This window comes from Citrus sinensis, chromosome 8 (genome assembly GCF_022201045.2).
Source record: "Citrus sinensis cultivar Valencia sweet orange chromosome 8, DVS_A1.0, whole genome shotgun sequence".
In the NCBI taxonomy this organism is placed as follows: Eukaryota; Viridiplantae; Streptophyta; class Magnoliopsida; order Sapindales; family Rutaceae; genus Citrus; species Citrus sinensis.
The window spans coordinates 29,444,339-29,458,146 of NC_068563.1; the positions used below are offsets into that span (position 1 = coordinate 29,444,339).

Genomic DNA, 13,808 nt, shown 5'->3' on the forward strand with positions numbered 1-13,808 from the left:
TTATTATAAGTAATCCAAAAGCTTTTATGGTAGCACAACTAAAATTTCATATACGAAAATTGAAGTTTTTACTCAAATAGTATTTGTTTTCATGGTAATTAATTCATTGACACAGAATGTAAATGGCTGTTCTATTAGTATTAGCCTATAAGCAGTATTTCCTTTATTGCAGAATTAATGCCTTAAAAGGTGCAAACATATCTGCCTATACGTTGGAGACTTTATTTACTGTAAATTCTTTGTGTGTACATATATCTCTCATTTCATCTCTCCACTCTCATAACAATTAGTAAATGGCTAAACTCAATTCTCTTTTGTGTTGCTGTATTCCTTTGGTGATCCTCGTAGGATCCGTGAGCATACTGTGCGGAGCCTCTAATGAAAACAGAGAGGCAATATATACCGGTCGTTCTCATTTTGATGATATTTATCCTTATAATATCGCTTGCAAAATGTGAATGATGCTGAAAATGTTGATGCAGGTCTATATTGTTTACATGGGTTCACTTCCAGAAAGGGGTTATTCACCTACATCTCATCATCTTAGCATTTTGCAAGAAGTTGTTGAGAGCAGGTAATATCCTCTAATCTTCAAGCTAATTTTATGATCACGTGGTTTTATTTATTTCCACTTCACTAAATTCTTAATCCTTCGCTTTTTATCTCCAGTTCTGTGAATGACATCTTGGTTAGAAGTTACAGTAGGAGTTTTAACGGATTTGCAGCGAAGCTCACTAATCTAGAGCAACAAAAGATTGCTGGTAAGTCAATGAGAAACCTTAATCTGCATAAATGTTTGAATAGATTCTATTGGTAATCTATTTACAATATGCTTTGACTTCATTTCCAGGCATGGATGGAGTAGTGTCAGTTTTTCCAAGAAAAATGCTTCAACTTCAGACAACTAGATCATGGGACTTCATGGGTTTTGCAGAGACTGTTAAAAGAAATCCTTCAGTTGAAAGTGACATTGTCATTGGGGTTCTTGATAGTGGAATATGGCCCGAATTAGAGAGTTTTAATGATGAGGGCCTCAGCGATCCCCCAAAGAAATGGAAGGGTGTTTGCGAAGGAGGCAAAAATTTCACATGCAACAGGTAACTTTTTTTTTTGTTTCATATAGATTGCTCACATAGATCGTAGACCAATCATATACACCAATCCTCGCATTTAAAATTTTCTACACTTGCTGAAATTGAGAATGTTCTGCACATGGATCAACAGAAAAATCATTGGAGCTCGATTTTACCCCACAGAATCGACGGATACTTCTGCGAGGGACAGTTTTTCTGGTCATGGAACCAACATTGCTTCAATAGCTGCTGGGAAGAAAGTAGCAGGGGTGGACTATTTTGGACTCGCCAAAGGAAATGTAAGAGGGGGGGTCCCCTCTGCTAGAATTGCTGCATACAAGATCTGCTATAGAGATCCATGGTTTTGTCCTGAAGATATAATTATGGCTGCCTTGGATGATGCTATTGCTGACGGAGTTGATATCATTTCAATTTCATTGACATATGCAAATGGAACAGATTTAACTCGTGATGCTGTCGCTATTGGTGCTTACCATGCAATGAAAAAAGGCATAATGACTACTCAGGCTGCAGGAAATTTTGGTCCACTTCCGACATCAGTAGCAAGCGTTGCACCATGGATATTCACTGTAGCAGCCAGCAGTATTGACCGTAAGTTCATCAACAAGGTTATTCTGGGAGATAAAACCACCTTTGTTGTAAGTGATAATCTGACTCTTTGTTTCTAACTTTTCACTTTATATACAAAACTAACAGTTTATCCTAATTATCACTGAACCGGTTCTTGTTTGCATCCTAATTATCCTCCATTCTCAGAGTGACTCAATTAATAGTTTCGAAGCAAATGCACCTCTGGTATATGGAAAATTAAACAGAACAGGTTGTCCCGAATTTGCTTCAAGGTAAATCTTACTTCAACTAATTCTTAACTTTAACGTTGATTCTTTAAGCTTAGAAAATTAACAACGATAACTATTTATCGATTACCTTTTTCCTTTTTGCATTTTAGGCGTTGTGATCTTTTCTGCTTAGATGAAAACTTAGCAAAGGGGAAGATTGTGGTATGTGATCGAGGAGGGGGAGACACAGAAGCTTTCCGAGCTGGAGCAGTGGGATCCGTGTCACCATTATCTTTCACTTTTATCTCTAAACCACTTCCATTTGCTGCATATGGTTTAAGAAACAACGAAGGAGATCAGGTCAAGGCCTACATGAATTCCACAAAGTAAGCATCCTTTTAACCTCTTTTACAAGAAATGTAGTTTCTGGATGTACATAATACAAGCGGCAGATTTATTCTACAGAAATCCTCAAGCATATATATCGAAAAGTGAGGCTGCAAATGTCTCTGGCGCTCCTGGAGTTCCTGACTTCTCTTCCCGTGGTCCTAACACTATCATACCGGATATTGTCAAGGTCTTTGTCTATCTGTATTTTTGTCTCTTCCTCTCCTTTGGGCACAAATGCTTCTGTAACACATTTTTTTTTTTTGTTGAATTATATTAACAGCCTGACATCAGCGCACCCGGAGTAGAAATTTTGGCAGGATTTTCACCTGCAGTGGAGCCATCACTTCTTCCTGGAGATAAGAGATCTGTAAAGTACAGTATATTGAGCGGAACCTCCGTTGCTTGCTCCCATGTCACTGGTGCAGCAGCCTATGTAAAAAGTTTTCACCCTGATTGGTCTCCGTCATCAATTAAATCTGCTCTGATGACTACAGGTAATCTCCTCTTACGCTCTTCATTAACTGGATGTAGCTCCTTGGAAATATTTTTCAACTTGCCTTGTTAATCCTTTTTACCTAATGTTTACAGCTTGGTCCATCAATGCTACTAGCAACCCAGGCGGTGAATTTGCTTTTGGAGCGGGGCATATTGATCCTGTAAAAGCTATAAGTCCGGGTTTGGTTTATGAAGCTTTTGCAGATGATTATGTTAAATTTCTCTGTAGTTTGGGTTATGATACAAGAAAATTGCAAGCCATAACAAAAGACAGTAGTACTTGCCCCAGTGAAACTAAAGGAACTCCTAAAGATCTTAACTACCCTTCAATGGCAGCTCGTGTCCAGGAAAACAAGCCTTTTGCTGTCAACTTTTCTAGAACAGTCACCAACGTTGGCCAAGGTAATTCCAAATATAAGGCAAAAGTTACTGTTGATCCCAAGATCAAGATTAATGTGGCACCTAGTGATCTTTCCTTTAAATCTTTGAAGGAGAAGCAATCTTTTGTTGTAACAGTTTCCGGGGTTGGATTGAAAGAAAATTCTATGGTATCTGCATCATTGGTATGGTCTGATGGCACTTATAATGTGAGAAGTCCAATTGTTCTGTACACAAACAAGGGTCCTGAACACAAGGGCCTTAAATTTTGATAAATGATCTTCATGATGTAAAGGGAGAAAATTAGTAGTGCCATGTTGATCTAATATCAAGTTGCAGATACGAATAAAATGAAAGGGATCGAACTTGCTTGATTAAGAAAATTAATATGTGTTATGAATTTGAATTAGTTCATACCAGTTAATGATTTCAAATTCAAAGACATCAGTTATCATAAATTCTTGAATCTGCACCTTAATAATCTCCCCTTTCTTTCTACATTCGTTGAATCTGTCAAATTTCATTTTGGAAAAGGGAAGCAGTGAAAGAATCATATCTTTCCTTTATATTTGTGGAGATTTTTGAGGAAATTATTCTTTTTAACAACTTTAAATATCTTACTTCCCTAATTAAGGTCATGCTATGTTACACAATAACCCTTAAGTTGTCACAAAAAAATTAAGTTGTAGTATATGAAATAATTGAGTTGTTATGGATGACAACTCATAGGTTCCAACCCCCTAATTGTTACTTGATCTTGGACAGGTGCATGAATTATTACTGTCTTTTGAGGTTGATTTGACGCATTATGGCGTCGCAATTGGTGCATTACATGCCAAGGAGAGTGTTAGGTTCTAGGGTTTTGATTAAAGAATTCAAGAGAAAAGCAATGAAGATAAGAAAGAAATTAAAATAAACTACTAGCGTCCTAATAGAGCGAGGTACACCAACCGTTCATTGTGCAGGAGACAGTGATCCAACATCTGCAACAGTATCAAGTGTTGCACCGTGCGTTCTAACTTTGGGAGCAAGCCACGTTGACTGCCAAATTGTTGACAAAGTTGTTCTACGGAATGGAAAGTTTTATCAATTTACAATTGTAGGTTGGGTGTTGTTGCTCCTAATTGTGTCTACATGTACAGGGGAATTCAGCTAACTCTTTCGAACTGCCAGGATCAGAATTGCCTCTTGTATATGGAAAAGATGTTATAAGTTTATGTAGGAAACATATACATAAGAATAAATATGGAATTTTAGATTTTAAGTTAATTTAGTATTTAGTATTATTTTAGGCTTTATCTTATTTTAGTAAATTTATTTGAATCATATTTGTAATTCTAGTCTAATTAGAATTACTTCCGCATTGCGTCACAAGTCAATGTGATGAATTCCATGGCCAGAAATTCCGTACGCTATACCAATTTTAACATATAAATTTTATTCATGGGAAGAGAGCAAAAACTCAAGTCTTGGATTTCAGGGGTTACATGGAGGGATGTTTAGATAGTAAATTAGTGAAAAAGGTAAGATTTTATTAAGTAGTACCTTGGGGGAGTTCCAATTTACAAGAAGAAGCTCGTAGTCATAGAGCTGGTGCCATTGGGCTGCTTGTACCGAGAAATGCACAAAATGACGTTTTTGTTGTTTCTTTTCTTTTTTTTATTTATTTATTTTTTCTTCTAGTTATTATCTGATAACAATTCAATTTCCTTGTCGCTCATATAGAACTTCAATAGTCAGAACAGTTTTTAATGTATTTTAGAATTTCGTTCGGATAAATGGAAAATGCATGAAAAAATTTCTTTCTTAAGACATTAATTCCATAAGTGCATGCAAACAGAAAAGAAACTCTACAACCACCATTTAATACAAAATCACCAGTTCATTGTACTGGTACATATTCTGAATTCTGATCTGGGCGCTTCCTTATTTGCAATAATCATGATTAGTTTCTAATTATACATTATTACTCCTATTTCTGAATATGAAATCTCTATCAGAAAACTTATATAGTAAGTTCGTCCAATCAAAAGATATGTAAATTGGTGATCATTCCAACTACCGAATACCTGTATACTGCAAGATGCATTCTATATCAAGGAAAATGAATATATGGAAGCTTATTAAACATGAGATCGTAGTCTAGATTATCCTCAATCCTACAACTCTCAATATAAATAGAATTGGTTTCGCTTCAAAATGAGGCATACAAAGAATGGCTAAGATTAACGGATTCCTTCTCTTTCAATGCTTGTCCTTCATCATTTTCTTCAACATGACCTCTTTGTGGGCTGCAACTTATGACGATAGAAAGGTAAGTGTTAATTGATTAGCTTTGTTTTTCAGCTACTAGTTTTTCTTTATTTTCCATTTCCGATTATGAGTGAACATACTTGTTGAGTTACTACCATAAGTTAAGCATTGAAATGAGCAGTTTACAAGCAAGTTTTAATTCTATAGACTACATGCTTGCTTTCATTTGTCATATCAGGTGTATATTGTTTACATTGGGTCACTTCCCAAGGGGGAATATGTAACGTCGTCACACCATCAAAGTATTCTACAAGAAGTTGTTGAGGGCAGGTTGTATTCCTATAAAATCAGTCAAATATTTGTTTAAATTCTCTTGAGCTTAATCATCTCTCCCCACGTTTATGTAAAGTGCAGCTCTGTAGGAGACGTATTGGTAAGAAGTTACCGAAGGAGTTTCAATGGATTTGCAGCCAAGCTCACTGACCTTGAGCGGCAAAAACTGGCCAGTATGTACATCCAGTACTTTTGACTGTTAGTTGACTTCACAAAACATTTTGATTGTTTTCTTAAATTAAGGCTTAAATTTTCTGACTCTGATATGCAGGCATGGAAGAAGTGGTTTCTGTTTTTCCAAGTAGAACTCTACAATTCCATACAACAAGATCTTGGGATTTCATGGGTTTAAATCAATCTATTACTCGAAAACACAGTGTTGAGAGTAATATTATTATAGGTGTAATAGACAGTGGAATCTGGCCTGAATCAGAGAGTTTCAGTGATGAAGGTTTCGGTCCTGCTCCCAAGAAGTGGAAAGGTGCTTGTAACGGAGGCAAAAATTTTACTTGCAACAAGTAATGCTTTTCTCTACTTTGGGGGCTTCTGAAGCTTAGCATATATAAGTCATCTTTTGGTTAATCTTGACTGTCATTAAGTTAAAGCCATAGAAGGTTGAGATTTTACTGCTGACATATACTGATGATGTTATTGCAGCAAATTAATTGGAGCTCGGTATTATACAACCGACGGTACTGCTAGGGATAAAGATGGTCATGGAACTCACACTGCCTCTACAGCTGCTGGAAATGAAGTAAAAGATGCTAGTTTTTATGGAGTGGGTCAAGGCACTGCAAGAGGAGGTGTTCCATCTGCAAGAATTGCTGCTTATAAAGTCTGTAATCCTTCAGGGTGTGCATCAACAGACATATTGGCTGCATTTGACGATGCTATTGCTGATGGTGTTGACATTATAACAGTTTCATTAGGAGGAAATATTCCAGTTGACTTTATTAAGGATGCCATTGCAATCGGAGCTTTTCATGCTATGGCAAAAGGAATACTGACCTTAAATTCAGCTGGCAACAGTGGTTCTAATCTAGGCTTCGTATATAGCGTAGCTCCATGGTTGATGTCTGTAGCAGCCAGCACCACAGATCGCCTATTTGTTGATAAAGTTGTTCTTGGAAACGGAGCTATATTATCGGTATGAATCACAGATTCTTGTATTCGCAATTTGCTAACACTTTTATGTATCCAAATGTTAGATAAGCATTCTAACTATCTGTATGAACCAACAGGGCTATTCAATTAATTCTTTCGCTATGAAAGGAAAAAAGTTTCCCCTGGTACATGGGAAGGAAGTTTCCGAATCATGTCCAGAATTTTCCTCTCAGTAGGTTCTTCTTAATGTTTCATTCCAAGTCTTTACCTCCTCGTAGAAAAACCAATAATTTTGAAACTTTTTTCAATTGCAGGGCATGTAATCCAGGGTGTATTAATAGTAGCTTAGTGAAGGAAAAGATTGTTATGTGTTCAAAATTTGACGGGTATACTGAGGTTCACAAAGTTGGTGCTGCAGGATCAATCTTGTTCAATGACCAATACGAAAAAGTTTCTTTTGTTGTTTCATTGCCAGCAGTGGCTGTAAGCATGGAGAATTTCACCAGCCTTCTCTCCTACAAGAATTCAACAAAGTATTAATAACCTGAGCAAGTGGGTATATTTCATTTTATTGCGCTCCAGAAAATAATCTAATCTTTGCATCTGGATTACAGAAAGCCTGAAGCAGAAATATTAAAAACTGAAGCAATTAAGGATTTTGATGCTCCTGTTGTCGCTCCCTTTTCTTCACGCGGGCCAAATGCCATTTTACCAGACATCTTGAAGGTATATTTTCTTTTAAACTTCGTTCTGTTCCCAATCGAAATAGTTATATGCATTATGCTGAGCTGATGCTCAAACATCATTCAGCCAGATATAAGCGCCCCCGGAGTAGATATATTGGCTGCAGTTTCACCTCTTGCTCCAATATCTACGGACCCCGAAGATAAAAGGCGTGTCAAATACAGTATAGAATCCGGGACCTCCATGGCTTGTCCTCATGCTGCTGCTGTGGCTGCATATGTTAAATCATTCCACCCGGACTGGTCTCCTTCTGCCATCCGGTCAGCTATAATGACTACTGGTACTAATCGCTTTTCATAATAACTAATAATGTTCCGATAACTTAATATGTAAGTTTATGTTTCTGAATCTCCAAATTTTATTCTGTCTGTAGCGTGGCCCATGAATTCTTCCAAAGTTAATGACGCTGAAGTTGCATTTGGATCTGGGCATGTTAATCCAGTGAAAGCTGTAAATCCAGGGCTCATTTATGAAACTTCCAAACAAGATTACATAAAAATGCTCTGCAGCATCGGTTATAATGAGAGCATAGTTAGAAGCATTTCAGGAGATAACAGCACTTGTCCTAAAGGCTCAAATAAATTATCAGCAAAAGATCTCAATTACCCGTCAATGGCCGCTCAAGTTTCACGTGCAAAGCCTTTCACAGTCAACTTTCCAAGGATAGTTACGAATGTTGGGCTTGCAAACTCCACTTACAGGGCAAAAATCTTCCAAAAATTTACAATTATTAGTGTGAAAGTTGTTCCGGAAGTTCTCACATTCAAGTCCTTCAATGAGAAGAAGCCTTTCGTTGTGACTGTAACTGGAAAAGGTTTGCCAGAATCTGGAACAGTTGTTCCTGCTACCCTGGTGTGGTCTGATGGTATTCATAGCGTCAGAAGTCCAATTGTTGTGCATACACAACAGGGACAAGGCTGAAATTCTACATGATATTTATACTGTTTTAGTCTTGGAATAAATTCCCCGATTAATCGAAAATTTGTTACAACATTTCTTAAGTTTCTAGTAATTTTTGGTCTTGTATTCAGTGAACTATAAATAATGATCTTCAATTTGTAATCTGCTTCTCAGTAATTTTTATTCTCATTTTTTTCGATTTTTTTGTAATTTTTATTTTAGTTTGCCATAAGAAGCCAATTATGGTGGAGAAGTAGGTTACTTACAAAAATTATAGTTCTTACACAAAATTAATCCTCATTATGAAATTCCTCAATAAAACCTTTCAAACACATTTTTACAAGTTTGAAAATATTTGAATAATCATTTGCGGAAGAAGGTTTTATTGTACAAATAATTTGATATTCAAGGAATAATAAACCTCATTTACTTTCAATATTTTTTTTGAAAAAAGAAAAAAGAAAAATGCATGAACAAATTATACGTATAATGTGCACCTCGACAAAGCAATGAAGCCTCAAACACCTTAAGCAAATACAAAACATGTTCCATTAATATCTTGTATAGCATCTAGAATTCATAAATTTTCCAACCTTCAATCTTTTGGTTACATTTTATTATCTCTCCAGTTCCTGTTACCCAGCTGCTATATATGACGGGTTGTTGTTTATCGGGCCAGAGAGCCTTCTGAGGACAGAACATAAAAAAGTGATTTACAAGTTTTTTTACTTCAGAGAGGCCAAGTGGGCATAGGAAGAACCCTTTGAAGTAAATTCAATTAGCTGTGCGACTTCCGGAAATTTACAAGGAGAGAAACAGATAGCAAAAGAAACTGTTAATGCATGTTGGAATTTTATTAGAATTTATAGAAAATGCATGAAAAAAAATAATATCCTTTTAAGTCTTTAATTCCTTAAGTGCATGCAATCAGAAAAGAAAACAGGTTCATTGCACCAGTTCATAATCTTATCTGTGCTTCTTTATTTGCAATAAACGGTTCAGAATTTTCTGTAGTTTCTGATTACATATTATTGCACTTGATTCTGATTAATCTCAGTTTAGAAAACTAAGCCAAGTTCATGCAATAAAGGTATATAAGTTGATAATTCCAAGAAACGATTAGCTGTAATGATAAGATGCAATCTGTATCAAGGATTATGAATAAGGAAGATTAATAAACATTCATTCTCCTGAATCACTACCCATAATATAAAAAGACACAGTTTCTCAATAACATGAAGTATAGAGCAATATGGCTATGAATGGATTCCTCCTCTTACAATGCTTGTCGTTCGTCCTTTTCCTCAACATGATCACATTGTGGGGTAACATTCATGAAGATAGAAAGGTAAATATTAATTAACTTTAGTTTCCAGCAATTAGTTGTTTTCTATTTTCTGATTATGAAAAAACAAACATGTCGAATTACTACAGTTAAGCATTGAAATGTCCGGTTTACAAAGAACTTTTAAATCTACAGACATATGTTTGCTTTCTTTTGTCATAACCATTACAATGATGCAGGTCTATATTGTTTACATGGGGTCACTTCCTGAAGGGGAATACGTAACATCATCACAACATCAAAATATACTACAAGAAGTTGTTGTGGGCAGGTGGTATGCTTATAAGTCAAGTCAATTATTTGTTTAGATTCTCTTCTGAACTCTTCCTCCGCACATGTGAGTGCAGATCTGTAGAAGACATACTGGTAAGAAGTTACCGAAGGAGTTTCAATGGATTTGCAGCCAAGCTTACTGTTGATGAGCGGCAAAAGCTGGCAAGTAAGTACTACTCAGTACTTTCGTGTGTTACTTGAATTAAGGTACTTTTTTCCGTTTTCCATTATTTTTTGAATTACCCTATAGTTTCTGACGGTGATATGCAGGCATGGAAAAAGTGGTTTCTGTATTTCCAAGTAGAACTCTCCAACTTCATACTACAAGATCTTGGGATTTCATGGGCTTAAATTTGTCTATCACTCGAAAACGCAGTGTTGAGAGTAATCTTATAGTCGGTGTTATAGACACTGGAATCTGGCCTGAATCAGAGAGTTTCAGTGATGAAGGATTTGGTCCTGCTCCCAAGAAGTGGAAAGGTGCTTGTAACGGTGGCAAAAATTTCACTTGCAACAAGTAATTTTTTTTCCCCGTCTTTTGGGAGCTTCTGAAGCATAACGGATGTATAAGTTCATTTGTGTAATCTAGACTGCTGTTAAGGTAAATTCAGAGAAGGTTGAGATTTACAACTGATATATATTGATGTTATTGCAGCAAAATAATCGGAGCCCGATACTACACACCAACTCCATATGATACTGCTAGAGATGAAGAGGGTCATGGATCTCACACTGCCTCTACAGCTAGTGGAAATGAAGTGAAGGATGCTAGTTTTTATGGAGTGGGACAAGGCACTGCAAGAGGAGGTGTTCCTTCTGGAAGAATTGCTGCATATAAAGTCTGTTTTCCTGGTGGGTGTAATTCAGCGGGCGTATTGGGTGCTTTTGATGATGCTGTTGCTGATGGTGTTGACATTATAACAATATCAATAGGAGGAGATTCTGCAGTTGACTTTAGCGAGGATGCCATTTCAATTGGTGCTTTTCATGCGATGGCAAAAGGAGTGCTGACCTTAAATTCAGCTGGCAATAGTGGTCCAGGTTTGACAGCTAGCGTAGCTCCGTGGTTGATGTCAGTAGCGGCCAGTACTACAGATCGTCTATTTGTTGATAAAGTTGCTCTTGGAAATGGAAAGGCAATATCTGTAAGAATCAAAGTTCTTGTATTTGCAAGTCTATATGCATCCAAAATTTCTATAAGCATTCTAACTATCTCTATACTCCAGGGATATTCAATTAATTCTTTCGCTATGAAAGGAAGAAGATTTCCGCTGGTATATGGGAAAGAAATTTCTGAATCATGTCAAGAACTTTCCTCTCAGTACGTTATTCTTAATGTTTCATTGCGAATCTTTTTCTTCTTAATGTTTCATTTCAAATCTTTTTCTTCCTCGAACAAAAACAAAAATTTGGAAATTTTGTTCAATTTCAGGGAGTGTAATCCAGGGTGCGTTAACGGTAGCTTAGTTAAGGGAAAGATTGTTATATGTCAATCATTTAAAAACTATCCTGAGGTTCGCAAAGCTGGTGCTGCAGGAACAGTCTTGTTAAACAACGAATTCGACAAAGTTTCCTTTGTTGTTTCATTGCCAGCAGTGGCCGTAAGCCAGGATAGCTTGAGCAGCCTTATTTCCTACAAGGAATCTACAAAGTATATATTTTATATCCTTAGGAAGATGTTATTATTTCATTTTATTTTTTTCCAAAAAATAATTCACTCTTTGTATCTGGATTATAGAACGCCTGTAGCAGAAATATTAAAAACTGAAGCAGTTAAGGATTTTGATGCCCCTGTTGTCGTTGGCTTTTCTTCACGCGGGCCAAATGCAATTGTACCAGAAATCTTGAAGGTATACATTTTTTTAAAACTTAGCGTTGTCACCTATGTAAATACGATTATGAATTATACTGATCTGATGCTCAAAAATCATTTCAGCCAGACATCAGTGCCCCTGGAGTAGATATATTGGCCGCATTTTCACCTCTTGCTCAAGCTTCTATCGATTCGGAAGATAAGAGGAAACCTAAATACAATATAATATCTGGAACATCCATGTCTTGCCCACATGCAGCTGGTGTAGCTGCATATGTTAAATCATTCCATCCCGACTGGTCTCCTTCTGCCATCAAATCAGCAATTATGACTACTGGTAATCTTTTTCCATCAAAACTCATAATGTTATGATAACTTAACGTGTAAGTTAATGATTCTGAATCCCCAAGTTTTGTTCTTCCTATAGCATGGGCTATGAATTCTTCCAAAAATACAGAAGCCGAATTTGCATACGGATCTGGGCATGTCAATCCAGTAAAAGCTATAAATCCAGGGCTTGTTTATGAAACCTTCAAACAAGATTACATAAAAATGCTCTGCAACATAGGTTATGATGAGAGCAAAGTTAGAATCATTTCAGGAGATGGCAGCGCTTGTCCTAAAGGCTCAGATAAAGCACCACCAAAAGATCTCAATTACCCGTCAATGGCCGCTCAAGTTTCATCTGGAAAGTCTTTCGTAGTCAACTTTCCAAGAACAGTTACGAATGTCGGCGTTGCAAACTCCACTTACAGGGCAAAAGTCTTGCAAAATTCAAAAATTAGTATCAAAGTGGTTCCTGATGTTCTCTCCTTTAAGTCCTTGAATGAGAAGAAGTCTTTTAGTGTGACTGTCACTGGAAAAGGTGTTCCCCAAGGAGCAATTGTTTCGGCATCTCTAGTGTGGTCTGATGGCAATCACTGGGTTAGAAGTCCAATTGTTGTGCATGCATAAAAAACTCCAAATTGTATGCAGCATTCCCTAAGATTCAAGTGAAGTTTAAATCCTGTACTCAGATCAAGGCACTATACATGTATAATAATCTTTGATGAGTGTATCTGCTTCTAGTCATTTGCATTCTCATTTCTGCAGGTGTTTTTTTTTTCCCCCCTTCAAAATGCCGTTTAAGAAATTCTAGAAAGGGCAAAATAAATGAGCACAGATAAATTTATCGTCTGTCTCCGAAGAGACGAGCACAGATAAATTTATGCTTGTTGAATTTAGCCACTTTTTAAGGCATATGTCGTACTTCAACTAGCTGGAGAGCGTGCCACTGAAGATTTTCAGCTTTGGCTGTGAAACCCAGCCCCAATTTTTTCGACTTCACTGTGCACAAATCATTATCTGGGTCTAGGCAAAACCATGATGTGAGGCCGGGAGGCCCATTAAAAAAGGAATCACTTTTTCGGTCGGTTTGAAGAGGTTTAAGGATAATGAAATCAAATTAATAAAAAAAAAATTATGACTGAATATGCTTTAATTAAATAACGCATTTCATTGACTTAATTTTCTTTTAATGTTTCGTTAATAATTTATGAATTTAGGTATGAGATTTGATGAATATCATTTGCAGTACTGTCTAGAAAATTTGAGTAGTTTATTAGATATTATAGCATTTGTTGTATTTGACTAATAGAATTCATTAGAGATTAGATGTTAGGGTAATGGCACAGAGGTGGTGCTTTTGACTCAACATTTTTTTATCCGTGGCGCTTTTTATTGTAGCTTAAGAGAGCGTATTAGGTTTGATGGTTGTTATTCCTTCGTTAATTCTAACAGGTGTGTTAGTGATTTTGATATTCTTTAAAGTATTTTAGATAGATGAAAATAGAAAATTTAATGTAATTAATAAAGTAAGCCATCTGAAAATCATCCAATCAATGATATGATGACACCTTACTTTGTAT

The 13,808-nt window shown here is 36.4% G+C and overlaps 3 protein-coding genes across 3 annotated transcripts; all 3 read left to right on the plus strand.

The window, feature by feature from the left end:
- Positions 1-852: 852 nt before the first annotated feature.
- Positions 853-3,502, plus strand: LOC102618744 (subtilisin-like protease SBT4.5). Its single transcript, XM_052432814.1, has 7 exons — positions 853-1,097; positions 1,225-1,732; positions 1,851-1,936; positions 2,044-2,259; positions 2,339-2,450; positions 2,544-2,757; positions 2,852-3,502. The coding sequence occupies exons 1-7, from the start codon at positions 853-855 to the stop codon at positions 3,406-3,408; spliced, it is 1,938 nt and encodes a 645-aa protein (XP_052288774.1). The 3' UTR covers positions 3,409-3,502.
- Positions 3,503-5,202: 1,700 nt separating this feature from the next.
- On the plus strand, positions 5,203-8,627 carry LOC102619047 (subtilisin-like protease SBT4.3). The gene is made up of 10 exons (XM_052432422.1): positions 5,203-5,450; positions 5,628-5,719; positions 5,804-5,895; positions 5,994-6,240; positions 6,380-6,869; positions 6,964-7,058; positions 7,141-7,359; positions 7,441-7,552; positions 7,637-7,850; positions 7,944-8,627. The coding sequence occupies exons 1-10, from the start codon at positions 5,352-5,354 to the stop codon at positions 8,489-8,491; spliced, it is 2,208 nt and encodes a 735-aa protein (XP_052288382.1). The 5' UTR covers positions 5,203-5,351; the 3' UTR covers positions 8,492-8,627.
- A 1,095-nt stretch (positions 8,628-9,722) lies between these two features.
- LOC102615548 (subtilisin-like protease SBT4.5) lies at positions 9,723-12,912 on the plus strand. The gene is made up of 10 exons (XM_052432815.1): positions 9,723-9,818; positions 9,905-10,086; positions 10,163-10,254; positions 10,359-10,605; positions 10,744-11,233; positions 11,315-11,413; positions 11,525-11,739; positions 11,827-11,938; positions 12,025-12,238; positions 12,329-12,912. The coding sequence occupies exons 1-10, from the start codon at positions 9,723-9,725 to the stop codon at positions 12,853-12,855; spliced, it is 2,274 nt and encodes a 757-aa protein (XP_052288775.1). The 3' UTR covers positions 12,856-12,912.
- Positions 12,913-13,808: the final 896 nt, after the last annotated feature.